This window comes from Bubalus kerabau, chromosome 10 (assembly GCF_029407905.1).
Source record: "Bubalus kerabau isolate K-KA32 ecotype Philippines breed swamp buffalo chromosome 10, PCC_UOA_SB_1v2, whole genome shotgun sequence".
In the NCBI taxonomy this organism is placed as follows: domain Eukaryota; kingdom Metazoa; phylum Chordata; class Mammalia; order Artiodactyla; family Bovidae; genus Bubalus; species Bubalus kerabau.
The window spans coordinates 33,097,637-33,125,124 of record NC_073633.1 but is presented as its reverse complement, the minus strand read 5'-3'; the positions used below and the strand labels follow the sequence as shown (position 1 = coordinate 33,125,124).

General features: G+C 40.7%; 1 protein-coding gene and 1 pseudogene across 1 annotated transcript; both read right to left on the bottom strand.

Annotated features, from left to right (window-relative positions):
- LOC129620557 (60S ribosomal protein L23a-like) lies at positions 1 to 420 on the bottom strand. Its single transcript, XM_055536374.1, has one exon. The coding sequence runs from the start codon at positions 418 to 420 to the stop codon at positions 1 to 3; it is 420 nt and encodes a 139-aa protein (XP_055392349.1).
- Positions 421 to 18,274: 17,854 nt separating this feature from the next.
- On the bottom strand, positions 18,275 to 18,461 carry LOC129622084 (metallothionein-1A-like; annotated as a pseudogene).
- Positions 18,462 to 27,488: the final 9,027 nt, after the last annotated feature.

The window sequence follows — 27,488 nt, the reverse complement described above, 5'->3', positions numbered from 1 at the left end:
TCAAACATATGCCTTCTCTCCATCAGGCCTGATCAGAGTATTGACCTTAGCCACGTCAATGTCATAGAGCTTCTCCACAGCCTGTTTAATTTGGTGCTTTTTGGCCTTGACATCCACAATGAATACCAGTGTGTTTTTGTCTTCTATTTTCTTCATGGCTGACTCGGTGGTGAGGGGGAATTTGATGATGGCATGGTAGTCAAGTTTGTTTCTCCTAGAGGCACTCTTCTGAGGATATTTGGGCTGCCTCCTGAGCCTCAGTGTTTTGGGTTGCCGGAAGGTGGGTGACGTCTGGATCTTCTTTTTCTTGTGACTGTGGACACCTTTCAACACTGCCTTCTTGGCCTTCAAAGCCTTTGCTTTGGCTTCAGCTTTAGGAGGGGCAGGGGTTTCCTTCTTCGCCTTCGGCTCCATCTTCATGAAAAGGGTTTCCACTTAGCCTTCTTAATGGTCCAACTCTCACATCCATACATGACTACTGGAAAAATCATAGCTTTGACTATATGGATCTTTGTTGGCAAAGAAATGTCTCTGTTTTTTAATATGCTATCTAGGTTGGTCATAGCTTTTCTTCCAAGGAGTAAGCGTCTTTTAATTTCATGGCTGCAGTCACCATCTGCAGTGATTTTGGAGCCCAAGAAAATAAAGTCTGTCACTGTTTCCCCATCTATTTGCCATGAAGTGATGGGACCGAATGCCATGATCTTCACTCTTTGAATGTTGAGTTTTAAGCCAATTTTTTCACTCTCCTCTTTCACCTTCATTAAAAGTTTCTTTAGTTCCTCTTTGCTTTCTGCCATAAGGGTGGTGTCATCTGCATATCTGAGCTTATTGATATTTCTCTTGGCAATCTTGATTCCAGCTTGTGCTTCATCCAACCCGGCATTTTGCATGATGTACTCTGTGAAACTCTAAAAGTTTTACCCTTCTGTAACTCTAGAAGTTAAGTAAGTAAGGTGACAATATACAGGCTTGATGTGTTCCTTTCCCAATTTGGAACCAGTCCGTTGTTTCATGTCTGGTTTTAACTGTTGCTTCTTGTCCTGCATACAGATTTCTTAGGAGGCAGGTAAGGTGGTCTGATATTTCCATCTCTAAAAGAATTTTCCACAGTTTGTTGTGATCCACACAAAGACTTTAGTGTAGTCAATGAAGCAAAAGTAGATATTTTTCTGGAATTCTCTTGCTTTTTTTATGACCCAGTAGATGTTGGCAATTTCTGGTTCCTTTGCCTTTTCTAAACCCAGCTTGAATATCTGGAAGTTCTTGGCTCATGTACCATTGAAGCCTAGCTTGGAAAATTTTGAGCATTACTTTGCTAGTGTGTGAGATGAGTACAATTGTGCGGTAGTTTGAGCATTCTCTGGCATTGCCTTTCTTTGGGATTGGAGTGAAAACTGACCATTTCCAATTCTCTGACTGCTGCTGATTTTCCAAATTTGCTGGCATATTGAGTGCAGCACTTTAACAGTATCATCTTTTAGGATTTGAAATAACTCAGCTGGAATTCCATCAGCTCCACTAGCTTTGTTCGTAATGCTGCTTCCTAAGGACCACTTGACTTTGCACTCCAGGATGCCTGGCTCTAGATGAGTGATCACATTATCGTCGTTATCTGGGTCATTACGATCTCTTTTGTATAGTTCTGTGTATTCTTGCCACCTCTTCTCAGTATCTTGTGCTTCTTTCAGGCCCTTGCCGTTTCTGTCCTTTATTGTGCCCATCTTTGCATGAAATGTTCCCTTGGTGAAGATCAAAGTCTAGTTGAAGTTGACTTGTCTGGCATCTCGGATCCATTTGAGTCTAATCAGTTTCTGTTGTGTCCTTGGGCTATGTCATTCTTTCAAAGAGTGTGCCTTGGCTCCTTCCCTCCTGTTTCAGCTTGACTGGGGAAGGATCTGCATCTAACCCACTTCAGTTGGTGGCAGAATTAATTTTCTTGAGGCTGTAGAATTCATGGCATCTTGATTCCTATAGCCAGTGCAAGAGAGAGAGAATCTCTGACCTCCAGGCTCTCTTTTAGGTTAGCCCACCCAGGACAATACTGCCATTGGTTAACTCAAAATCAACTAATTAGGGATTGTGGTCCTTAACTACATTTGCAAAATCCATTCGCTTTTTCGTTATGATGTAACACAATCACGTGAATGATAGCGCATCACTTTTGCCATATTCTGCTGTTAGAATCAAGTCGGGACATGCACAGTGAGGAGGAAGGGATCATAAGTAAAAACACATAGAGTGTGTTTACTATAGACACTAAGTGATTTGGGGTTCATTATGGAACATATTGTCCAGTATGTTTCACTGTTGTGGAGAAATATACTTATTTTTCCTGTAAAAGTAAAATTTTTCTCTCATTCAGAATTTATTGTTCAACCATCTCACACTCACTATTATTGTTCTGTCACTAAGTCATGTGGAGCTCTCTGCGACCCCATGGACCGCAGCATGCCAGGCTTCCCTGTCCTTCACTAGATCACACTCACAATTACATGAGCTGTACTGAAATCCAGATGTAAACAAAAGCTCTTAGAGCATAATAAAAGCAACATTAAGTAGAGTGAGTTCTATAACTATTTCAAGAGCGAATTCCCTAAAGAAGGTCATTCGAGTTAGATCTTGATATATAAGTAGTGGTTTGTAAAGAAGTTGGGAAAGAACAGGTCAGACGGAAAAGGAGCACTTCCTCTGGGACAGGAGAAAGTTAATGAGGGTTTGAACACATCCATGTGGTCAGACTGCTGGGAGATTGGGGATGAAGGTGGAGACTGAAAGATATTGTGCAAAACTGTTAAAGCAGTCTAACTGATTTGTGTTTGTTCCTACCTCTAGTAAAGAGTAGTTCAGTTCAGTCACTCAGTCGTGTCCGACTCTTTGCGACCCCATGAATTGCAGCACGCCAGGCCTCCCTGTCCATCACCATCTCCTGGAGTTCACTCAGACTCACGTCCATCGAGTCGGTGATGCCATCCAGCCATCTCATCCTCCATCGTCCCCTTCTCCTCCTGCCCCCAGTCTTTCCCAGCATCAGAGTGTTTTCCAATGAGTCAACTCTTTGCATGAGGTGGCCAAAGTACTGGAGTTTAAGCTGTACTCAAATAAGGACACAGCAACTTTCAGTGGAAGTTCTATCAGTTCAGTTCAGTTGCTCAGTTGTGTCTGACTCTTTGCAACCCCGTGAACTGCAGCATGCCAGACTTTGGAAGTTCTATAGACATCTACATAGTAATACATATAATCACACATTTTGTGTGACTGGAACCTCACTGTAAATGGACCTGATCTCAGACTTCCAGCCTCCAGAGCTGTAAGAAGATACCTTTCTGTTTCTTAAGCTACCCTTGTTATTTTGTTATGGTGCCTGAACTAAGACACTCTTACCATATTGTTTATCACAGATCTACTATTTAAACATGAGGCTACTACCACAGGGGCTGGAGATAAGAAGGGTGCTTGAAGTAATCTGAGATGATTCTGAACCTTTGCAAACTTACTTTCTAAACTAATGAGAATTGGTAATTGTGTAACTGGGAGTTTTTTTGAGTTAGATTCCATGCAGAATGTGGTGTTCATCAAAGGAAAAATAATAAAAATGTCCAATTTGTAGTTTAAATAAATATTTTTAAAACTCAAAAGTAACCTTAGCAATTGTTTAAATCTTGGACCCGTAGGGTATTTTTTTTGGAGGAGTATTTTATCTTTGACATTGTTCAGAATTGCTGGTGCGGAGTGATAATAAACTACTGAGTAATTTTTGGCTGGTTTTATTATTGTTTTTAAATTTTCTACAGACAATGCATACTCTTGTTGCCTACATGTGGGGCTGACACTGTCTAGCAACCTGCTCTTGGTTCCCTACTGACTCCATGATCTCTTAGGTGCTTGTTTCACAGGTTAAGAACCACTGGTCTAGCTTGGGAGACTTGCAATATCTGGGGTTGACATGATTTAAACATATTCATTGTGAGGCATCAGCCAAATCCAGGCGGGACTGTCTAGTAGACCTTTAAAAATGTGGATCTGGGGCTCAAAGATGGAGATAAAGATTTTGGAGTAGTGTGTGCATCTGGTAGAGAAATCAAGATTAGGAGTGTGCAATCAGGTGTATTTCTATTTGCTTCAGTTCAGTTCCGTCACTCAGTCGTGTCCAACTCTTTGCGACCCCATGAATCACAGCACGCCAAGCCTCCCTGTCCATCATCAACTCCCGGAGTTTACTCAAACTCATGTCCATCGAGTCAGTGATGCCTTAAATCACTTAAGTCTATTTGCTTCAGAGGTGCCTTAAATCAAGAAAGAATTCTGATCATTATCTTTTCTGTTTTCTATCTAGTAAAATAAATATTTATTAAGCTACACCTATGGGATGGTGCCGTGGTAAAGAATTTGCTTGCCAGTGCAGGAGACGCAAGAGACTGGTTTGATCCATGGGTCAGGAAGATCCCCTGGAGTAGGAAGTGGCAACCCACTCCAGTATGCTTGCCTGGAAAATTCCATGGACTGAAGAGCCTGGATGGCTACAATCCATGGGGTCGCAAAGAGTCGAACATGAATGAGCCACTGAGCACACACATACATCTATTAGACACCATGTTATCTATCTATCTATCTATACGTGGGTGTGTTGAACACAGTCTCCATTGTGATTGTGGAACTTGAATTCCAGCTTCCCAGTTCTGTCTTATTCTTCAGTCAGGCTTTATATGAAACCATTTTACACAATCTCAATAAGCAAGAATTTTATTTAATACCAAGGCAGATTCTTTTTTTAAGGTAGCTAACAGGTGGGACTTCTCCTTGATAGGGACAGCACAGTTCTTATGTCTTCATTTTAGGTTCACACAGAAAGTCCTTGGCGTGATTAGAGACTGGAAAAAAAAATCACAGTTAAACTTTAACATATTCAAGAATATTCAAGACAGGTTTAAGATGAGAAAAAAAGTTTCAAAAGGGGAGCTTACTGCTTAAGGGCACATGTGAGCAAGGGGAAAGAGGTGATTCCATCTCTGTGGTCCTGAGTGTACCATAGTGCTGAGTGTACTTATGTTTATTAAATGTTTTCTGGTGTTTGAGAGTCTCAAATTTTTAATAAATCAATAATTGATGCAGATCTCAGACATCTCCTATTTCTCCATGAGTCACTTAAATCCAGGGACCTGGAATAATGGCCATCAATCATTATACCTGAGTGACTATGTTGAGATCTGCATTCACAGTGAGCTTTAGAGAATACTAGGCCACTACATTGGAGAAGGAAATGGGAACCCACTCCAGTGTTCTTGCCTGGAGAATCCCAGGGACGGCAGAGCCTGGTGGGCTGCTGTCTATGGGGTCGCACAGAGTTGGACACGACTGAAGCGACTTAGCAGCAGCAGCAGCAGCAGGCCACTACATGGGGACTTCCCTGGTGACTCAGATGGTAAAGTGTCTGCCTGCAATGCAGGAGACCTGGGTTCGATCCCTGGGCCGGGAAGATCCCCTGGAGAAGGAAATGGCAACCCACTCCAGTATTCTTGCCTGAAGAATTCCATGGACAGAGGAGCCTGGTGGGCTACAGTCCCTGGGATCGCAGTCGGACATGACTGAGCAACTTCACTTCACGCCACTACATAGAAGAATATCTTTGGCATTTAAGCAGATACCATTGCTATCTGAGCAACCAGCCTTGGTGTTATATTTGCATTAATCCTTCCTGAAAATAATGGTATAAATCTGAGTTGCTGGAGTGAGACTGGGTCAGAATAAAGTAAACAGTCTTAAATTTGGCATCACCAATAGTTACTGCTGTCCAGTCACTCCTTTGCTTGAGGCACATACCCCCACTCTTCCTCACGTCCCCCCTGTCTAGTGTTAGCTGCTCCTGCAGCCACTCCCTTTTGTTAATACCATCCTAAGCTTGCCAGTTTTCTGGTGATAACCAAAAAGTTCTGTTTCCTGCCTTCATTTTCACTTAGAAATACCATTTAAATTTTGATGAAATATTTAAGAACTAGCAATGATTAATGGGAGAGAATAAGGTTAGGTACTATGTGAGGCAGTAGTGGAATGTGTGAAGAGGCAAAGCAAAGCATGCATTCAATATTATATCCATTAGGCCTAGCACAGTGTCTGATGGAAAGTACTTCGTAATTATTACTGTTGGCTAAACGCATAGTAGTATTTATTGCTTTTTCATGCCAGAGTTTGAAAAATTATCTTGTGGCTTACAATCAGAAGACATAAAATAGAATATAAATGATCAAAGAATTAGAGGCGTAGGAATCAAGATGGCAGAATAGGAGGACATGGAACTCACCTCCCCCCACAAACACATAAAAAATCCATCTGTATGGGGAACAGTTCTCATTGAAAACTAACTGGGGACTAGCAGAAAGCTTGCTTGCTTCCATAGCAGAGTGAGGGAATTCCTTGGTGGTCCAGTGGTTAGGACTGTCTGTTTTCACTGCTGAGGTCTGGGTTCAATCTTTGGTCCGGAAACTAAGACCCACAAGCCACACAATGCAGCCAAAACAAAAATAAACAAAACCAACAAAGCAGGGTGGAAAAGGCAGATCGAAAACCATGTGGCTGGCCGACTGGTTTCAATGAACACTCTGGCACATCCTGCAACCTGAACCAAGTGAATGCTCCAGCACCATTTGCCTTGCGTTGCAGCTCCACACTGGAGTGAGGGTTGCCATTACGGAGGAAAAACCCTGGCCATGAGGTGCCGTGGTGGCTCAAATCCTAAGCAGAGTCTGAACAGGGAGGGCCAGCCATTGTTGGTAACTGCACGGTAGCCCATCAGAAGCAGACCATGTCTCTGATGGTGCTAGACCACCACCACAATGCCCCACTCTCGATGAATACCCACACTGGCTCCTCTTACTCCAACACTGCTCCCCTCTGAGGCCGAGGGTGCTGTTGTTGGGAGGAAGCAGAACATACACTTAAAGAGAACAGAGCCAGCTGGGACCAGACCCTCAGGGTTTCAGCTCCAGAAACTTGGGACCTGACCCCGCCCTGATAGGGTAGTGACAGCCACTAAACAGAGGGGCAGAACCACTTCCCACCTGCCCCAGACCCTAGCCCTTCCATCGCCAGCCCCACCTTCTACCAAGGTGATTAGCTGCCAGCATACCCTGAGGAAAGATGTGGCCTCAAATCCAGCTCTCTCACCAAAGCCACTGGGCACAAACAGGCTGTATAGAGAAGCTCCTGTATAAGGACCCCCTTCAAGACTAACAGTTCACTGTTTCACCTAATTTCATAGAGTCAGAGAAAGACCAAAAAAAAAAAAAAAAAAAAAAAATGAGAATAGGGAGGGCAGGGGAATGAATGATGGAGTTCAGAGGATTTTTCAGGCAATGAAACTGTGCGATACTAAGATGGTAGATACATGTTATTATAAAAAGATTAAAAAAAGGTACATGCTCAAAAAAAAGAGAGAGAAAACAAGAATTTTTTTTTAATTGAAAGAGCAAGAGAAAAGCCCTGAAAAAATAAACTAATGAAACAAATAAATGATTTACTAACTAAAGAATTCAAAGCATTAGTGATAAGAATTCTAACTGAATTGGAGAAAAGAATAAATAAGCACAGCAAGAATTTTAATAAGGATCTAGAAAATGTAAAAAACAACCAGTGAGAGCTGAATATGAAAACTGAACTGAATTGAAACACACTAGAAGGAATAAATAGGAGACTAGGTGATACTGAACACATAAGTGATTTGGAGGATAGAACAGTGGAAACCAGAATAGCAGAAAGAAACACACACACCAAAAACAAAAACAAACAAACAAAAAAACGGAAAGAGTTTAAAGGATCCTTGGAAACACATCAAGCATATCAATATCTGTATGGGACCCAGAAGGAGAAAAGAGAGACAGAATGGGGTCGAAAATTTATTCAATGACATTAGGACTGGAAACTTCCCAAGCCTAAGGGAAGGAAAGAGATACGCAGGTACAGGAAGCACATTAGTAGTAGTAGTAGTACTTCTTAAGCCGCTAAGTCGTGGCTGACTCTTTTTGACCCGATGGACTGCCCGATGGACTGCAGCCTACCAGGCTCCTCCTCCCTCCATGGGATTTTCTAGGCAAGAGTACTGGAGCGGGTCACCATTTCCTTCTCCAGGGGATCTTCCCTGGGAATCGAACCCCGGTCTCCTGCATTGCAAGCAGATTCGTTACCAACTGAGCTATAAGGGAAGCGCTATAGAAAGCAAGGCTGCTGCTGCTGCTGCTAAGTCGCTGCAGTCGTGTAGGACTCTGTGTGACCCCATAGACGGCAGCCCTGGGATCCCGCCCCTGGGATTCTCCAGGCAAGAACACTGGAGTGGGTTGCCATTTCCTTCTCCAATGCATGAAAGTGAAAAGTGAAAGTGAAGTCGCTTAGTCATGGCCGACTGTTTGTGACCCCATGGACTTCAGCCCACCAGGCTCCTCCTATCGGCTGCCTTCTCCGATAGGAAGCACAGAGGGTCGCAAACAAAATGAACACAAACAGATGCATACCAAGACACATCATAATCAAAATGGCAAAAGTTAAAGACAGAGAATCCTAAAGGCAGCAAGAGAAAAACCAAAGAGTCATACATAAGGGGATCCCAAAAGAAAACTCAAATTCCAACGCTTAATCACACACACACACACACACAAAAGGAATCCCATCAGACTAAGCAGAAACTTTGCAGACCAAGAGGGTCACCTCATATACCTGTCAGAATGGCCATCATCAAAAAATCTACAAATAGTTTAAAAATAAAATAAAAAAAAAAATCTACAAATAAATTCTGGAGTGGGTGTAGAGAAAAGGGAACCCTAGTACACTGTTGGTGGGATTGTAACACGGTACAGCCACACAGAAAACAATCTGGAGCTTCCTCAAAAAACGAACAGTAGAACTACCACGCTGCTGCTGCTGCTAAGTCACTTCAGTCGTGTTGCACTCTGTGGGACCCCATAGACGGCAGCCCACCAGGCTCCCCCGTCCCTGGGATTATCCAGGCAAGAACACTGGAGTGCGTTGCCATTGCCGTCTCCGAGAACTACCATATGATCGAGCAATTCCACTGCTGGGTATACATCTGAAGACAATGAAAACTCAAATCTTTTTGCTTTCATTTTTAAAACTAATTTATTTTTAATTGAAGCATAGTTGATTTACAATGTTTATTAGTTTCTGACTTACAGCAAAGTGATTCAGTTACATATGTTCTTCATTCTCTACTGAGGGACATTTTAGCTACTTCCAGGTTTTGGTTTTATAAATAAAGTTATTATGAACATTCACATACATGTTTTTGTGTTGACATAAATTTTCACTTCTCTGGGGGTAGATGCCTAGGAGTGTGATTGCTGGTGGGGTTGTATGTTTAGCTTTATAAGAAGCTGCCTAACTGTGGCTGTCCATTTTACATTTGCACAAGCAATGTACAAGAGATCCAGTTGTTCCACATAACCTCATTAGCATTTGGTCTTGTTGCTATATTTTATTTTAGCTCTTCTAGTAGATGTGTGGTCATATCTTATTTTGGTCTAAATTTGCATTTCTCTAATGACCAGTGATGGTGAACATCTTTTCTGTTGTTTGTTTTTAATCTTTCATCAAAGACTTCTTTCTTCTGAACCATGATAACTGATTGAGACCACATGTTCATTTTTAAGCTTGGTCCTAATGAAAATCCCTCCTCTCTTTACTCTCCATGGGAGGTGGTTATTTTTCATAAAAGTCTTTGCACCCCCCTTGGCTCCAGCGCTGCCTGGGGTGAACACTAATAAGGCTATTGATGACAAATTATTTTCTGAATAGAAGCCCTGTGTTTGGAGACATTGCCTCCAGGTGACAAACATGGTTACAGTGAAGGCATTAGTTGGTATGTGTTTGGAATACATTATCTCTAGATGTTTTTGATTCTAACTAGATGTCATTTTTTGTTGTTTCGTTCAGTCGCCAAGTCGTGTCCAACTCTTCGAGACCCCATGGACTGTGGCATGCCAGGTTTCTCTGTCCCCCGTCATCTCCTGGGGTATGCCCAAGTTCATGTCCAGAGGTTATTTTATACTGTAGGGCACAGATCGGCTTCAGTAAGAAGCTCCGTGATAATACTTGGGAGTTAATCTTTAGAATGAGACCAGTATGCATTTAATTCCTGGTTTTGCCATTTCCGAACTTGGTGACTTTGGGCAAGTTATTTAAACTCTCTAAGCATTAGTTTTCTCATACAGAAGATGCGGATAATAATGGCAATTACCTCATAGGATTTTTCTGAAGATTATCTGTTTTAGTCATCTATGGTTGTGTTACATATCATCCCAAAGCTTAGTCCAACAAGAATTATTTATTTTTCATGATTCTGTGGGTTGGCTGGTGCTATAGACTGAATGTTTGTGTTCCTTCAAAAATTCATGTGTTGCAGCCCCAGCCTTCAGTGTGCCAGTATTAGGCAGTGGGGAATTTGGGAGGTGATTAGGTTATAAGGGTAGAGCGCTTATGAATGGGATTAGCACCCTTAGAAAAGAGACCCTGGTGAGCTCTCTTGCCCCTTCCACTACGTGAGGACACAATGAGAAGAATGCTGAATATGATCCAGGTTCAGGCTCTTACTAGACACCAAATCTTGATCTTGGGCTTACCAGTCCCCAAAACTGTTGTGTCTTTTTAGACATTATTTCTATGACACATTTTTCTTTTTTAAAAGGTCTAGGCCAAGCATTTTGTAAAATTCTCAGGTTCTTGATTTGTTTATTTCTTCATGATGCCACATCATTTGTTTTTCTCTCCCCTGTATTTCCTGTACACTTCATCGGGAGGTTTAGAGGCTTGGTTATATTCATTTTAACAGTTTCGACAAGAATATATCCTAGTTAATGTTGTGTATTTGATATTGTGTCGCCTAAGGAAACAGTAATGTCAGGTTTTTCCAGTGTTAGTGAGAGTTAAGATGGTGAATACCAGATCACATATTTTCATCTTTATAATTAGTAACTAATCAGTTGTTTTAGACGAGTTAGTTATTGCTGCATAACAAACCATTTCAAAATTTAGTGGCTTAAAACAAGCGATTATTTAGCTCATGACTTCTGGGGATTCGAAATTTGAGTTTGGAAAGTAGTTCTCCTGGTTTCAGTTGGACTTCTTCATTTATCTGTGGTCAGCTGTGGTTTGGCTAGGTGGCCCAGCTCCTGGGTGTTGATGCTCTGTTGCCAGTGGCACCTTAAGTCTCTCAGTAGGCTAGCCTGGATTATTCTCATGACATTGGTAGGGATCCAACAAAGCAAGTGGAAATATGTGAGGACTAGGCTAGGAACTGACATACTGTCACTTCCTCCACATTCTATAGATCAAAACAAATCACAAGTCCAGCTGAGATGCATGAAAGTGAAAATGTTAGTCATTCAGTTGTGAGCAACTCTTTGCAACCCTATGGACTGTATATAGCCCACCAGGCTCCTCTGTCCATGGCATTCTCCAAGCAAGAATACTGGAGTGGGTAGCCCTTCCCTTCTCCAGGGGATGTTCCCGACTCAGGGATGGAACCCGCGTCTCCAGCATTTCAGGCAGATTCTTTACTGTCTTAAGCCATCAGGACTCAGTTGAGATGTATAGGATAGGGAAAATAGATTCCATCTCTTTATAGGAGACCATCAAAGTCACATTGCAAGAGGTTTGGTTAACAGAAGAACTGGGACCATTTTTTAACATCCACTGATGATTCCCACCTGAATCAGTTATCACATTGTGACAAAAGAGTGATTTCTTAATAATTTCTTCTGTATTTTCTCTCTAGCATTCATCTTTAAAAAGTCTTCCTTTATTTTCCTTTTCTCTCACTTTTGAGCTTTATTGTACATAACATTTAAATCATTATGCAAAAAACATATATTCATAAAAATCCAAGAAATACAGAAACACCTAAAGTAGGAAGTGAAAACCTTCTGTAGTCCTACTTTCTAGAGGAACCCATTGCTACAATTTTGTACACATTTTTTCATATGTGTATATATAAGTTTGTATATGTATGAGAAACAACGGAGAAGGCAATGGCAACCCACTCTAGTACTTTTGCCTGGAAAATCCCATGGATGGAGGAGCCTGGTAGGCTGCAGTCCATGGGGTCGCTAGGAGTTGGACACAACTGAGTGACTTCGCTTTCACTTTTCACTTTCATGCATTGGAGAAGAAAATGGCAACCCACTCCAGTGTTCTTGCCTGGAGAATCCCAGGGACGGGGGAGCCTAGTGGGCTGCCATCTCTGGGGTTGCACAGAGTCAGACACGACCGAAGCAACTTAGCAGCAGCAGCAGCAACATGAGAAACAAAAATGAGATCTTTACACAAAACTCAAGATTTCAGATATTTTTGAAATATCAAAATAAGCATATTAAATTAATCAAACTACTAATTAAAAACAACAAAGTGGCAAAACACTTTCCTCAAAACTTTTTTTCTTCCTACATTCTTTGTTTTTCTTGGAAAGGTGGATTGTAAATACAGTATTGTAAATCCACCAATCACCATTTCTACATCCAATTAGCCACCTAAGTCCTATTTAAATCCTGTTACTGTCCTTGGATTACATCTTCAACTTGGCCCCCTAGCTACTCCTCAATTTGCTGACTCCTGTCATCCCCAACTTCACCTCCTGCTGCTTGATCTTTCTGCCTCAGTCATGTCAGATTTCTTTCAGTTCCTTGAACTCACCACACTCTTAATGCCTCCTAGACTTTGAACATGTGGTTCCACCTCCTGAAACACCCCCTGCTTACCTTCCCTCCAGCCCAGCCATGCCTGACTACATCATTTTTAGTTTAGATACTACTTCTTCAGGGAGACCTTCTTTCACTCACAAACTGATTTATATTTTCCTGTTTTGTTTCCTACCGTACTTGAAATTAATGTTTTCATTCATGGTCAGATTATAAGTGTCAAAGGGTACAGTAACTGTGTCTCTACTGTCCACCGTGGTATCCTCAGGGCTGGCATGGCATTTGGCACATCATAGGTGCTGAGTAGGCTTCAGTGGTAAAGAATCCGCTTGCAATACAGGAGTCATAGGAAACGCAGGTTCAACCCCTGGGTCCAGAAGATCTCCTGGAGGAGGTCATGGCAACCCACTCCAGTATTCTTGCCTGAAGAGTCCCAAGGACGGAGAAGCCTGGTGGGCTACTGTCCACAGGGTTACAAAGAGTTGGATATGATCAAAGCAACTTCATATGCATGCAGGTACTGAAAATATGTTTATTTAATGAAAGAAAATAGAATGGTATTCTGAAATATTGGGAACTGATACTGAGTAGGGCCCTATGGAGTTCCTGGACACAAAAGCCTTTTTTCTGTGTCCCCCATTTCTCTGATTATAGGAAACCGCCTACATTCAGCCTCCATGATCTTTGCTGAGTTCAACTGGCAGATTCAAACAGTTGTTAATTAGAGAAGAGAGAGAATGCAAGATCAGGGAGAAACAAACAGTTAAGAGGAGTAATAGTGCAGCCTTGGGGCAAGGTCATGGTTCTCTATCAAGGTATGCACACAACGTCTTTGAGCTGTTTTGTAAATACAAAACCTCCACCACTTGGGAGGAGTTAATGGTTAACTACAGTATGTTGTCCACAAGCATGGAGACCTCAGATTGGTTGGAACCAGAAGGTTGATGATGCTGACTCCTACTTAACTTCACCACCAATCAATCAGAGGAATGTCTATGAACTGATCACACCCTCTTTGAACCATTACTATAAAATTTCTAATTACCCTCTTCAAATGGGGACACAGTTGTGAGAACTTTGGGCCACTGTGGTCCCCTTGCCTGGCAAGCAATAAAGCTACTCTTTTGTACTTTTCCCAAAACTCTGTCTCTGAGATTTAATTTGATTTTGGGGTGCAGAGGCTGGATTTTGCTTCATAATCAGTGTCACAATCCTGTTTCCAATCATTTCCCTCCTCCCTAACCTTTCAGTTTCTGCACCTGTCAGTGTTCTGCCTAGATCCTCTTGGATCCTTGATGAAACTGCCTGCTTTTTATTGGCCAACACCTGCAGCTCTCTTAGGAGTACTATCCTTGGGTGATTAGAATTGCTTTTTTTGAGGTATAACTGATAAAAATCCTACATACTTAGGATATACAACATGGTAATTTTTAATTTTAATTTAAACAACAATTCAGGTATACATAGAAATTATTCTTTGTTTGTTGTTGTTCACAATTAAACAACATGATTTTGATAGGGACAGAGTGGGATAATCAAATAGTTAGCTCAGAAATCCCATTAGAGGATTATAGAAAAGACAGGGAATTTTAGGGGGCCTTGGGGAACCACAGTAAGTTAATAATCACTTAAGAAAGCAAGTTTGTTAAACCACAAAACCAAGCAGACTTGCTTAGCAACAAACCATGCAGCATAAGCATGAGACAGGCCCCCAAACAATAAAACAATGGAAGCATGAGACCCCCATCCCACCCAATGGGCTCAGTAAGTTAATGACCCCTAGGACATGCTCTCTGCTCACATAAAAAAATAATTTATGGAAAGATGACATTTCAGAGTAAAGACCTTCATTGTACTGAGATTTGAAATAAGTTTTCCATAGGCCATGACAGTCCTGGCTTAATAATGTAGGAATAAGAAAACTCCCCTGCCCTACCTGGAGGAGGAGCTGATGACAGAAGTATGATATCTACTCAAGAAAGAGGAAGAAGATGGTCTTTCCCCCCTCTCTACTCTTCCTTTGATTATTAAAATGTAACCCACTGTGTACGCAGGACAGTGCAATGCTCACCTCCCTATCTGTAAGCCTCATAAGCATCCTATTCTAATAAATTCCTATTCTAATAAATCACTTCTTATCTATTACTTTGCAATTCACTGAATTCTTTCTGTGCTGAGACATAAGGGACTGAAGCTCCCTGAAGCTCCCCTGAAATGCTACCTGGTAGTTTCAATTTGATATGTATATATATTGTGCAATGATTACCACAATCAAGTTAATTAACATCCATAGCCTCACAAAGTTAGTCTTTTTTTTTTTTTTTTGTGGAGAGTTAAGATCTACTTAAGATCTACTTTCTTAGGAAACATCGAGTACAAGGTACAGTGTTATTAACTATGGTCACCAAGATGTATGTTAGATCTCTGGAATGCAATCATTTTATAAGTTAAAATCTGTACCCTTTGACCAAAATCTCCCCACCTCCCCCAGCTCCCAGTTTCTGGCAACCACTGTTCTATTCTCTGATTCTGTGAATTCAATTTTTTAGATTCCACATGTGAGACCATCAAGTATTTGCCTTTCTGTGTCTGGCTTATTTCGCTTAGTATAACTTCTGGGTATATAGCCAAAGGAAATGAAATCATTATTAAAGCTGCCTTGCTTAGGGAAAGGCAAAAGGAATTGACCAGGAGTTTACATTCCTCCTACACCAACTCACTCAGTCCTCAACTGCTGCAGAAGTATGAAAACCCCACTCCTTTGACTCCTAGTTGGGATAAACTCTAAACTCTGAGCAAGAATCTACATTCCAGAGGTCTCCTGCAGAATCTGGCTGAAGTCCAGACTTTGCATGGCATCTCACCCTCTTCTGTCTTTCTTCCTTCTCTTTCCTGTTTCCCCAGCTCCCTTACCAGTTTCTCTTGGAAAGGTTTTATTCCTACCTTTCTTTCTTTTCAAGCAATCAGGAAATATTGCTCCCATGAGCCACTTCTAAATTTAATTTTTTTTTTTTTAACATGTGATTGATCCTAAATTTAATTGAGATAAATAAAAAGTATACACTACAGAAAACTCAAGACATTTACAATTTATGCTGTATGCTTTTTGTCTTTCCTTTATCATTCAGGCTAACAATGCAGACCATCATTTTATTTTATTTTTAATAAAGCTATAATTGGCACGTAGCATTGTTTTAGTTTTAGATGTTCAACATAATGATTTTTTAAAATTGAGGCATAATTGACATATAACATTATATTAGTTTGAGGTGTGCAACATGATTTGATGTTTGTATAGATGTGAAATTATCATTACAGTAAGTCTAGTTAACATCCTTCACCTCAGTTCAGTTCAGTCACTCAGTCGTGTCTGACTCTTTGTGACCCCATGGACTGCAGCATGCCAGGCTTCCCTATCCATCACCAACTCCTGGAGCTTACTCAAACTCACGTCCTTTGAGTCGGTGATGCCATCCAACCGTCTCATCCTCTGTCATTCCCTTTTCCTCCTGCTTTCAATCTTTCCCAGCATCAGGGTGTTTTCCAATGAGTCAGTTCTTTGCATCAGATGGCCGAAGTATTGGAGTTTCAGCTTTAGCATCAGTCCTTCCAATGAACACCCAGGACTGATTTCCTTTACAATGGACTGGTTTGATCTGCTTGCAGTCCAAGGGACTGTCAAGAGTCTTCTCCAACACCACAGTTCAAAAGCATCAATTCTTCGGTGCTCAGCTTTCTTCACAGTCCAACTCTCACTTCCATACATGACCACTGGAAAAACCATAGCTTTGACTAGATGGACCTTTGTTGGCAAAGTAATGTCTCTGCTTTTTAATATGCTGTCTATATTGGTCATAACTTTTTTTCCAAAGAGCAAGTGTCTTTGAATTTCATGGCTGCAGTCACCATCTGCAGTGATTTTGGAGTCCAAAAAAATAAAGTCTGTCACTGTTTCCATTGTTTCCCCATCTATTTCCCATGAAGTGATGGGACCAGATGTCATGATCTTCATTTTCTGAATGTTGAGCTTTAAGCCAACTTTTTCACTCTCCTCTTTCACTTTCATCAAGAGGCTCTTTAGTTCTTCTTCACTTTCTGCCATAAGGGTGGTATCATCTGCATACCTGAAGTTATAGATATTTCTCTGGGCAACCTTAATTCCAGCCTGTGCTTCATCCAGCCCAGCCTTTCTCATGATGTACTCTGCATGTAAGTTAAATAAGCAGGGTGACAATATACAGCCTTGACATACTCCTTTCCCGATTTGGAACCAGTCTGTTGTTCCATGTCCAATTCTAACTGTTGCTTCTTGACTTGCATGCAGGTTTCCCAGGAGGCAGGTAAGGTGGTCTGGTATTCCCATCTCTTGAAGAATTTTCCACAGTTGTGATTCACACAGTCAAAGGCTTTGGCATAGTCAATAAAGCAAAAGTAGGTGTTTTCTGGAACTCTCTTGTTTTTTTGATAATCCAATGGATGTTGGCAATTCCTTCACCTCATATAGTTATGATTTTGTGTGTGTGTGATAAAACTTTTTTTTCTATTTTTTTGGTTACTATTGGCATGTGAGATCTTAATTCCCCAACCAGGGTTTGAAACTGAACCCCCTGCAATGGAAGTGTGGAGTTATTAAGAAATCTCTGGGCTGCCAGGAAAGTCCCTGATTAAAGTTTTAAGATCTACTCTCAGCAACTTGCAAATACTAAAGATGATTAATTAATTGTTAACTCTAGCCACCATGTTGTACTTTATATCCCCAGGACCTATTTATCTTATAACTGGAAATTTGTGCATTTTGACCACCCTTATCAATTTTCCAACCCTCCTACCCCCTGCCTCTGGAGACCACCAATCTATTCTCTATATTTATAAATTTTGTTTTTTTTTAGATTCCATATACAAGTGAAAATATACAGCATTTTTTTTTCTCATTCTGACAAATCACTTTGCATAATGCCCTCAGGGTCCATCCATGTTGTTGCAAATGGCAAGGTTTCCTTCCTCTTAAATGATTTCATAACATTCGATTGTACACATACATATCACATTTTCTTAATTAAAAAATTGTTTTAAAAATTTATTTGGTTGCACCAGGTCTTACTTGGGGCACATGGGATCTTTGCTGTGGCATGCAACATCTTCAGTTGTGGCATGCAGGATCTAGTTCCCTGAGCAGGGATTGAACTCCAGCCAACACTGGAGCACGGAGTCAGCCCCTGGACCATCATAGAAGGCCCTATATCACATTTTTTAAATCCATGCACCTGTTGATGAATACTTAGGTTGTTTCTATATCTTAGATATTGCAAACAATGCTGCAATGAATATGGAGTACAGATATCTTTTCAAGATAAGTGATTTCATTTCCTTCAGATAACTATCCAAAAGTGGAACTGCTGAATCATATGATAGTTTAACTTACAAAAATAAATGTTTTTTTTGAAGTCAACAACTTTACTGGAAATCACATGTCTCATAGAAAAAGGAAATGTAGCACCAGGTCAGGTTGTGTGAAAAAAATATGTATATAAATTTGTCATGGTTGCTCTATTGACAACTGAGGCAGGCTCTGCTGGGTATCAGGTGCAGCAGTTGCACTTGTCTGAGGCCCCTTTGCAGATGCAGCTCTGGGCACACTCGGCACAGCCCACGGGGCAGTAGGAACAGCAGCTCTTCTTGCAGGAGGGGCATCTGCAGACCTTGCAGGTGCAGGAGCCAGCATAGCTGCAGGAGCCGCCAGTGGGGGCAGCAGCAGTTGGGGTCCATTTGGAAGAAAGGCGAGGTCTGAGGTCCAAAGCAAGTGTAGAAGCACATCCCCTGGTCCAGTGGGAGGTGTACTTTAAAATTTTTGAGGAAATGCCACATTGAGTTTTTTTTTTATAGTGGTGTGTACCAATTTACATTCCCATCAACAGTGCACAGGGTTCTCTTTTATCCATACTCTCATCAACACTGGAATACATTTTCTTAATAAATCAGCTGAATATGAAGTTTTGTCTCAGTCTGCTGCTTCTGACTCAGGGCACTTGACCTTCTTTTGACTTCTTCCTTCCTTCCTTCTTTCATCCAGGTCTCTCTTCAGGTACCATCCCCTCTTTGAGGCTTTCCTGAACCCTAATATAAAATAGCATCCCTCTGCTCTTTTCATCCTAATCTTGTTGCCTTCCATCTCAGTAACTTGCTCCATTTCTCTTTCATAGCACTAAGGACTCTCTGAATTACATACTTATCTTTGTGTTTTGACTATTTCCCTGGTGGCTACTTCATGAGGGCAGGAACTTTGTCTTTTTTGTTACTGTTGCTCTGGAACACAGCCCCTAGTGGCACTCAATAAAAGTCACTTAAATGAATTATTACTCTTTACTAGAGCAGGGAAATGTAATAGTAGAAATTTGGGATCAAAAGAACAAGATAAAAATTCTACTGTTAAAATTTATATTTTCCTGAAAATTTTATATAATCTTTAGAACTTTGCATATTTCTTGGTTTTCTCTTTTTTCATTTTGCAACTATTTTTCAGAAATAAATATTTTAATTGGTGTTGTATGGCCTCCTCATAGGAACTTCAAGTTCTTCCTGAGACCTCAACACCATTTTGGATGATACAAATGAAAATAATTTGCAATGAGAAAAAGAATGGAATGATAGCTGTAGTCCTTGTTTTCTGCAAGCAAGCTCTATAATCTTGGCCATCATACCCTTTTTGTGAAATGACTGGGTTGGGCTGGGTCAACTGTTCTCAAACTTTTGTGTGCCAGGTAGATGAAAATTTCCTGACCCAACCTAAGAATTTTTAATTCAGGAGGTCTGGGGTGGCCCTCAGCAATCTTCTATAAACATATTGAAAAATAGAATATTGCCTGCCATATCAGTAACAAAGGATGTCCCAGTCATCAGTGATTGTAGCCACCAGCTGCGGTGAGCTAGTGAGCCCTGAAGGTACTCAGGAAGGAGAAAAAGAACAGATTGCAGCCACTCCCCATGGCAAGCCCTGAGGAAGCTCGAGATATGAAAACACAGGCCCCTTGCCCCAGATAGCTGAGGTGCACTTCAAAGGAACGATTTCAGTATCTAGTCTCTTGTATCTTCCCATGCATAGAAAAGCACCAAATTCCTTAACTTGACATATTTGGTTGTCTTTCAGTTCAGTTCAGTTCAGTTCAGTTCAGTCTCTCAGTCGTGTCCAACTCTTTGCGACCCCATGAATCGCAGCACACCAGGCCTCCCTGTCCATCACCAACTCCCGGAGTTCACCCAGACTCACGTCCATCGAGTCAGTGATGCCATCCAGCCATCTCATCTTCTGTCGTCCCCTTCTCCTCCTGCCCCCAATCCCTCCCAGCATCAGAGTCTTTTCCAATGAGTCAACTCTTTGCATGAGGTGGCCAAAGTACTGGAGTTTCAGCTTCAGCATCATTCTCTCCAAAGAAATCTCAGGGCTGATCTCCTTCAGAATGGACTGGCTGGATCTCCTTGCAGTCCAAGGGACTCTCAAGAATCTTCTCCAACACCACAGTTCAAAAGCATCAATTCTTTGGTGCTCAGCTTTCTTCACAGTCCAACTCTCACATCCATACATGACCACAGGAAAAACCATAGCCTTGACTAGACAGACCTTTGTTGCCAAAGTAATGTCTCTGCTTTTGAATATGCTATCTAGGTTGGTCATAACTTTCCTTCCAAGGAGTAAGCATCTTTTAATTCCATGGCTGCAATCACCATCTGCAGTGATTTTGGAGCCCCCAAAAATAAAGTCTGTCACTGTTTCCACTGTTTTCCCATCTATTTCCCATGAAGTGATGGGACCAGGTGCCACGATCTTAGTTTTCTGAATATTGAGCTTTAAGCCAACTTTTTCACTCTCCACTTTCACCTTCATCAAGAGGCTTTTTAGTTCCTCTTCACTTTATGCCATAAGGGTGGTGTCATCTGCATATCTGAGGTTATTGATATTTCTCCCGGCAATCTTGATTCCAGCTTGTGTTTCTTCCAGTCCAGCGTTAATTAACAATAATCTTTTGACGTTCAGACTTCTGCCCTTTGTGGCAAAACTCCTGTATATCCTGGCTTTCCCTCACCTCTTCGGAATAATTCTCTCAGGGTTATTTGAGATGCTGCCTCCTGGGCTTGAAGTCCTAAAAATTCCTGTCAAGCATAACATAACTTTCAACTTCAAGGTTGCGAATAATTGTTTAGTGTACAATACCAAAACTAGGTGACTTAGAAAGTGTCTGTAAACCACACTTTTAGAAAAAACTAGGTAAGATATTCATTTATTGTGTCCATCATTCCACAAATATTTATTGAGCATCTACTATGTGCTCTGCTATGTGTTCTAGAGCCTGTGGATATAGCCATGAACAAAATAAACCGATCTATAGTCATCTGGAGCTTCATTCAAAAGTCCGTGCATGAGTGTGTGTGTGTCTGTAGACCCTAACTTTGCTCACTCCCTCCTTGATCCCTGCTCCCAGGGCCATGAGGGCTTGCTGGGTGGGGGCAGCCCCCAAAGAGGGGGAGCAAGTCTGTAAATCTAAATGTCCTGGGCCAACTGGGAGGAAGGGGAGACAGCTGGATGGTGTTCAAAGAGGAACAGTAGTGGAAACGCTCAACATGGAAAATGCCTGGGAGGAGAATGAAGGAGGGGACCAGGCCTCTGTGCAGAGTAGAAAGGAATCATGTCATTTGGGAGCCGGGTCAGGCCAGAAGCCTGAAGCAATTCAAGCCGGGGCAGGACTAGGTGACTTGTCCCTGGTTTTGACAGGCCATATCCAGCAGGCATAGTGATCACAATAAAGTGGGAGAGGATGTGGACAAGTACATAGGGCAGATGAAGGAAATCAGGAGAAAGATTAGGGAGCAGCAATGGTACAGTTTTCAACTTCTGACCCTGACAGTCATCATGACTTCTGCTTTATACCTAAGAGTGCTAACTTTCCCCCTGAGGTTATAATGAGGCTTCTGCTCTACAATTTTGTAGCTCTGTGATCAACCAGAACACCTGACCTGCCTCTTGAGAAATCTGTATGCAGGTCAGGAAACAACAGTTAGAACTGGACATGGAACAGACTGGCTCCGAATAGGAAAAGGAGTGTGTATATTGTCACTGTGCTTATTTAACTTATATGTAGAGTACATCATGAGAAACGCTGGGCTGATGAAGCACAAGCTGGAATCAAGATTGCTGGGGGAAATACCAATAACCTCAGATATGCAGATGACGCATCTTATGGCAGAAAGCGAAGAAGAACTAAAGAGCCTCTTGATGAAGGTGAAAGTGGAGAGTGAAAAAGTTGGCTTAAAGCTCAACATTCAGAAAACAAAGATCATGGCATCCGGTCCCAGCACTTCATGGCAAATAGATGGGGAAACAGTGGAAATAGTGAGAGACTTTGTTTTTTTTTTTGTGCTCCAAAATCACTACAGATGATGACTGCAGCCATGAAAATATTTTTATTTATTTATTTTTATCTTAATTGGAGGCTAATTACTTTACAATATTGTGGTGGTTTTTGCCATACATTCACATGAATCAGCCATGGGTGTACATGTGTTCCCCATCCAGATCCTCCCTCCCACCTTCCTCCCCATCCCATCTCTCAGGGTAATCCCAGTGCACCAGCCCTGAGCACCCTGCCTCATGCATTGAACCTGGACTAGCAATCTATTTCACATAAGATAATATATAAGTTTCAATGCTATTCTTTCAAATCATCCCAGCCTCACCTTCTCTCACAGAGTCCAACAGTCTGTTTACATCTGTGTCTCTTTTGCTGTCTAGCATATAGGGTCATCGTTACCATATTTCTAAATTCCATATATATGCATTATTATACTGTATTGGTGCTTTTCTTTCTGGCTTACTTTGCTCTGTATAATAGGCTCCAGTTTCATCTACCTCATTAGAACTGATTCAAATGTATTCTTTTTAATAGCTGAGTAATGTTCCATTGTGTTTATGTACCACACCTTTCTTATCTATTCATCTGCCGATGGATATTTAGGTGGCTTCCATGTCCTGGCTATTGTAAACAGTTCTGCAATGAACACTGGGGTACACGTGTCTCTTTCAATTCTGGTTTCCTCAGTGTGTATGCCCAGCAGTGGGATTGCTGGGTCGTATGGCAGTTCTATTCCAGCTTTTTAAAGAATCTCCACACTGTTCTCTATAGTGGCTGTACTAGTTTGCATTCCCACCAACAGTGTAAGAGGGTTCCTTTTTCTCCTCACCCTCTCCAGCATTTATTGTTTGTAAACTTTTGGATAGCAGACATTCTGACCTGCGTGAGGTGGTACCTCATTGTGGTTTTGATTTGCATTTCTCTAATAATAAGTGATGTTGAGCATCTTTTCATGTGTTTGTTAGCCATCTGTATATCTTCTTTGGAGAAATATCTGTTTAGTTCTTTGGCCCATTTTTTGATTGGGTCGCTTATTTTTCTGGAATTGAACTGCAGGTGCTGCTTGTATATTTTTGAGATTAACCCTTTGTCAGTTGCTTCATTTGCTATTATTTTTCTCCCATTCTGAAGGCTGTCTTTTCACCTTGCTTATAGTTTCCTTTGTTGTGCAAAAGCTTTTAAATTTAATTAGGTTCCATTTGTTTATTTTTGCTTTTATTTCCATTACTCTGGTTGGTGGGTCGTAGAGGATCCTGCTGTGATTTATGTCAGAGAGTGTTTTTCCTATGTTTTCCTCTAGGAGTTTTATGGTTTCTGGTCTTACGTTTAGATCTTTAATCCATTTTGAGTTTATTTTTGTGTACGGTGTTAGAAAGTGTTCTAGTTTCATTCTTTTACAAGTGGTTGACCAGTTTTCCCAGCACCACTAGTTAAAGAGATTGTTTTTTCTCCATTGTACATTCTTGCCTCCTTTGTCAAAGATAAGGTGTCCATAGGTGTGTGGATTTATCTCTGGCCTTTCTATTTTGTTCCATCTATCTATGTTTCTGTCTTTGTGCCAGTACCATACTGTCTTGATGACTGTTGCTATGTAGTATAGCCCGAAGTCAGGCAGGTTGTTCCTCCAGTTCCATTCTTCTTCCTCAGGATTGCTTTGGCTATTCGAGGTTTTTTTAATTCCGTACAAATTGTGAAATTATTTGTTCTAATTCTCTGAAAAATACCGTTGGTAGCTTGATAGGGATTGCATTGAATCTATAGATTGCTTTGGGCAGTATACTCATTTTCACTATATTGATTCTTCGGATCCATGAACATGATATATTTTTCCATCTATTTGTGTCATCTTTGATTTCTTTCATCAGTGTTTTATAGTTTTCTATATATAGGTCTTCTGTTTCTTTTTTTTTTTTTTTTAATTTTTAAAATTTTATTTTATTTTTAAACTTTACAAATTGTATTAGTTTTGCCAAATATCAAAATGAATCCGCCACAGGTATACATGTGTTCCCCACCCTGAACCCTCCTCCCTCCTCCCTCCCCATACCATCCCTTGGGGTCGTCCCAGTGCACTAGCCCCAAGCATCCAGTATTGTGCATCAAACCTGGACTGGCAACTCGTTTCATACATGATATTATACATGTTTCAATGCCATTCTCCCAAATCTTCCCACCCTCTCCCTCTCCCACAGAGTCCATAAGACTGTTCTATACATCAGTGTCTCTTTTGCTGTCTCGTACACAGGGTTATTGTTACCATCTTTCTAAATTCCATATATATGCGTTAGTATACTGTATTGGTGTTTTTCTTTCTGGCTTACTTCACTCTGTATAATAGGCTCCAGTTTCATCCACCTCATTAGAACTGATTCAAATGTTTTCTTTTTAATGGCTGAGTAATACTCCATTGTGTATATGTACCACTGCTTTCTTATCCATTCATCTGCTGATGGACATCTAGGTTGCTTCCATGTCCTGGCTATTATAAACAGTGCTGCGATGAACATTGGGGTACATGTGTCTCTTTCCCTTCTGGTTTCTTCAGTGTGTATGCCCAGCAGTGGGATTGCTGGATCATAAGGCAGTTCTATTTCCAGTTTTTAAAGGAATCTCCACACTGTTCTCCATAGTGGCTGTACTAGTTTGCATTCCCACCAACAGTGTAAGAGGGTTCCCTTTTCTCCACACCCTCTCCAGCATTTATTACTTGTAGACTTTTGGATCGCAGCCATTCTGACTGGTGTGAAATGGTGCCTCATAGTGGTTTTGATTTGCATTTCTCTGATAATGAGTGATGTTGAGCATCTTTTCATGTGTTTGTTAGCCATCTGGATGTCTTCTTTGGAGAAATGTCTATTTAGTTCTTTGGCCCATTTTTTGATTGGGTCATTTATTTTTCTGGAGTTGAGCTGTAGGAGTTGCTTGTATATTTTTGAGATTAGTTGTTTGTCAGTTGCTTCATTTGCTATTATTTTCTCTCATTCTGAAGGCTGTCTTTTCACCTTGCTAATAGTTTCCTTTGATGTGCAGAAGCTTTTAAGATTAATTAGGTCCCATTTGTTTATTTTTGCTTTTATTTCCAATATTCTGGGAGGTGGGTCATAGGGGATCCTGCTGTGATGTATGTCAGAGAGTGTTTTGCCTATGTTCTCCTCTAGGAGTTGTATAGTTTCTGGTCTTACGTTTAGATCTTTAATCCATTTTGAGTTTATTTTTGTGTATGGTGTTAGAAAGTGTTCTAGTTTCATTCTTTTACAAGTGGTTGACCAGATTTCCCAGCACCACTTGTTAAAGAGATTGTCTTTAATCCATTGTATATTCTTGCCTCCTTTGTCAAAGATAAGGTGTCCATACGTGCGTGGATTTATCTCTGGGCTTTCTATTTTGTTCCATTGATCTATATTTCTGTCTTTGTGCCAGTACCATACTGTCTTGATAACTGTGGCTTTGTAGTAGAGCCTGAAGTCAGGCAGGTTGATTCCTCCAGTTCCATTCTTCTTTCTCAAGATCGCTTTGGCTATTCGAGGTTTTTTGTATTTCCATACAAATTGTGAAATTATTTTTAACTAGAGGAAACATAGTTGATGAAGAGCACCCGTCCAGTTTGCAGGGAGAAACTTGCTTGTCCCACTGTGGCTCTGAGAGCCACTCCACCCACCGTGGGTCTGAGGAATGGATCTCTTCTGTTTCTTTAGGTAGCTTTATTCCTAAGTATTTTATTTTTTCGTTGCAATGGTGAATGGAATTGTTTCCTTAATTTCTCTTTCTATCTTCTCATTGTTAGTATATAGGAATGCAAGGGATTTTTGTGTGTTAATTTTATATGCTGCAACTTTACTGTATTCATTAATTAGCTCTAGTAATTTTCTGGTGGGGTCTTTAGGGTTTTCTATGTAGAGGATCATGTCATCTGCACACAGGGAGAGTTTTACTTCTTCTTTTCCAATAAGGATTCCTTTTATTTCTTTTTCTGCTCTGATTGCTGTGGCCAAACTTCCAAAACTATGTTGAATAGTAATGGTGAGAGTGGGCATCCTTGTCTTGTTCCTGACTTTAGGGGAAATGCTTTCTATTTTTCACCATTGAGGATGTTTGCTGTGGGTTTATCATATATGGCTTTTATTTTGTTGAGGTATGTTCCCTTTATGCCTGCTTTCTGGCAGGTTTTTATCATAAATGGATGTTGAATTTTGTTAAAGGCTTTCTCTGCATCTCTTGAAATAATCATATGGTTTTTATCTTTTAATTTGTTAATGTGGTGTATCACATTGATTGATCTGCGAATATTGAAGAATCCTTGCATCCCTGGGATAAAGCCCACTTGGTCGTGATGTATGATCTTTTTAATATGTTGTTGGATTCTGTTTGCTAGAATTTTGTTAAGGATTTTTGCATCTATGTTTATCAGTGATACTGGCCTATAGTTTTCTTTTTTTGTGGCATCTTTGTTTGGTTTTGGTATTAGGATTATGATGGCCTCATAGAATGAGTTTGGAAGTTTATCTTCCTCTGCAATTTTCTGGAAGAGTTTGAGTAGGATAGATGTTAGCTCTTTTCTAAATTTTTGGTAGAATTAAGCTGTGAAGCCATCTGGTCCTGGGCTTTTGTGTATTGGAAGATTTCTGATTACAGTTTCGAGTTCTGTGCTAGTTAAGATTTTCTATTTCTTCCTCGTTCAGTTTTGGAAAGTTGTACTTTTCTAAGAATTTGTCCATTTCTTCCAAGTTGTCCATTTTATTGGCATATAGTTGCTGATTTAGTCTCTTATGATCCTTTGTATTTCTGTGTTGTGTGTTGTGATTTCTCCATTTTCATTTCTAATTTTGTTGATTTGATTCTTCTCTCTTTGTTTCTTGATGAGTCTGGCTAATGGTTTGTCTGTTTTATTTATCTTCTTGAAGAACCAGCTTTTAGCTTTGTGATTTTTGCTATGGTCTCTTTTGTTTCTTTTGCTTTTATTTCTGCCCTAATTTTTGTGATTTCTTTCCTTCTACTAGCCCTGGGGTTCTTCATTTCTCTTTTCTAGTTGCTTTAGGTGTAGAGTTAGGTTATTGATTTCTCTCCTGTTTCTTGAGGTAGGGTTGTATTGCTATGAACCTTCCCCTTAGCACTGCTTTTACTGAATCTCATAGTTTTTGGGTTGCTGTGTTTTCATTCTCATTCATTTCTATGCATATTTTGATTTCTTCTGTGATTTGTTGGTTATTCAGAAGTGTGTTGTTTAGCTTCTATATATTTGTATTTTTCATAGTTTTTTTTTCCTGTAGTTGACATCTAATCTTACTGCATTGTGATCAGAAAAGATGATTGAGATGATTTTGATTTTTTTGAATTTACCAAGGCTAGATTTATGGCCCAGGATGTGATCTATCCTGGAGATGGTTCCGTGTGC

Excerpts from the sequence above, each read along its gene's own strand:
- LOC129620557 (XM_055536374.1), bottom strand. The coding sequence starts at position 420 with ATGAAGATGGAGCCGAAGGCGAAGAAGGAAACCCCTGCCCCTCCTAAA.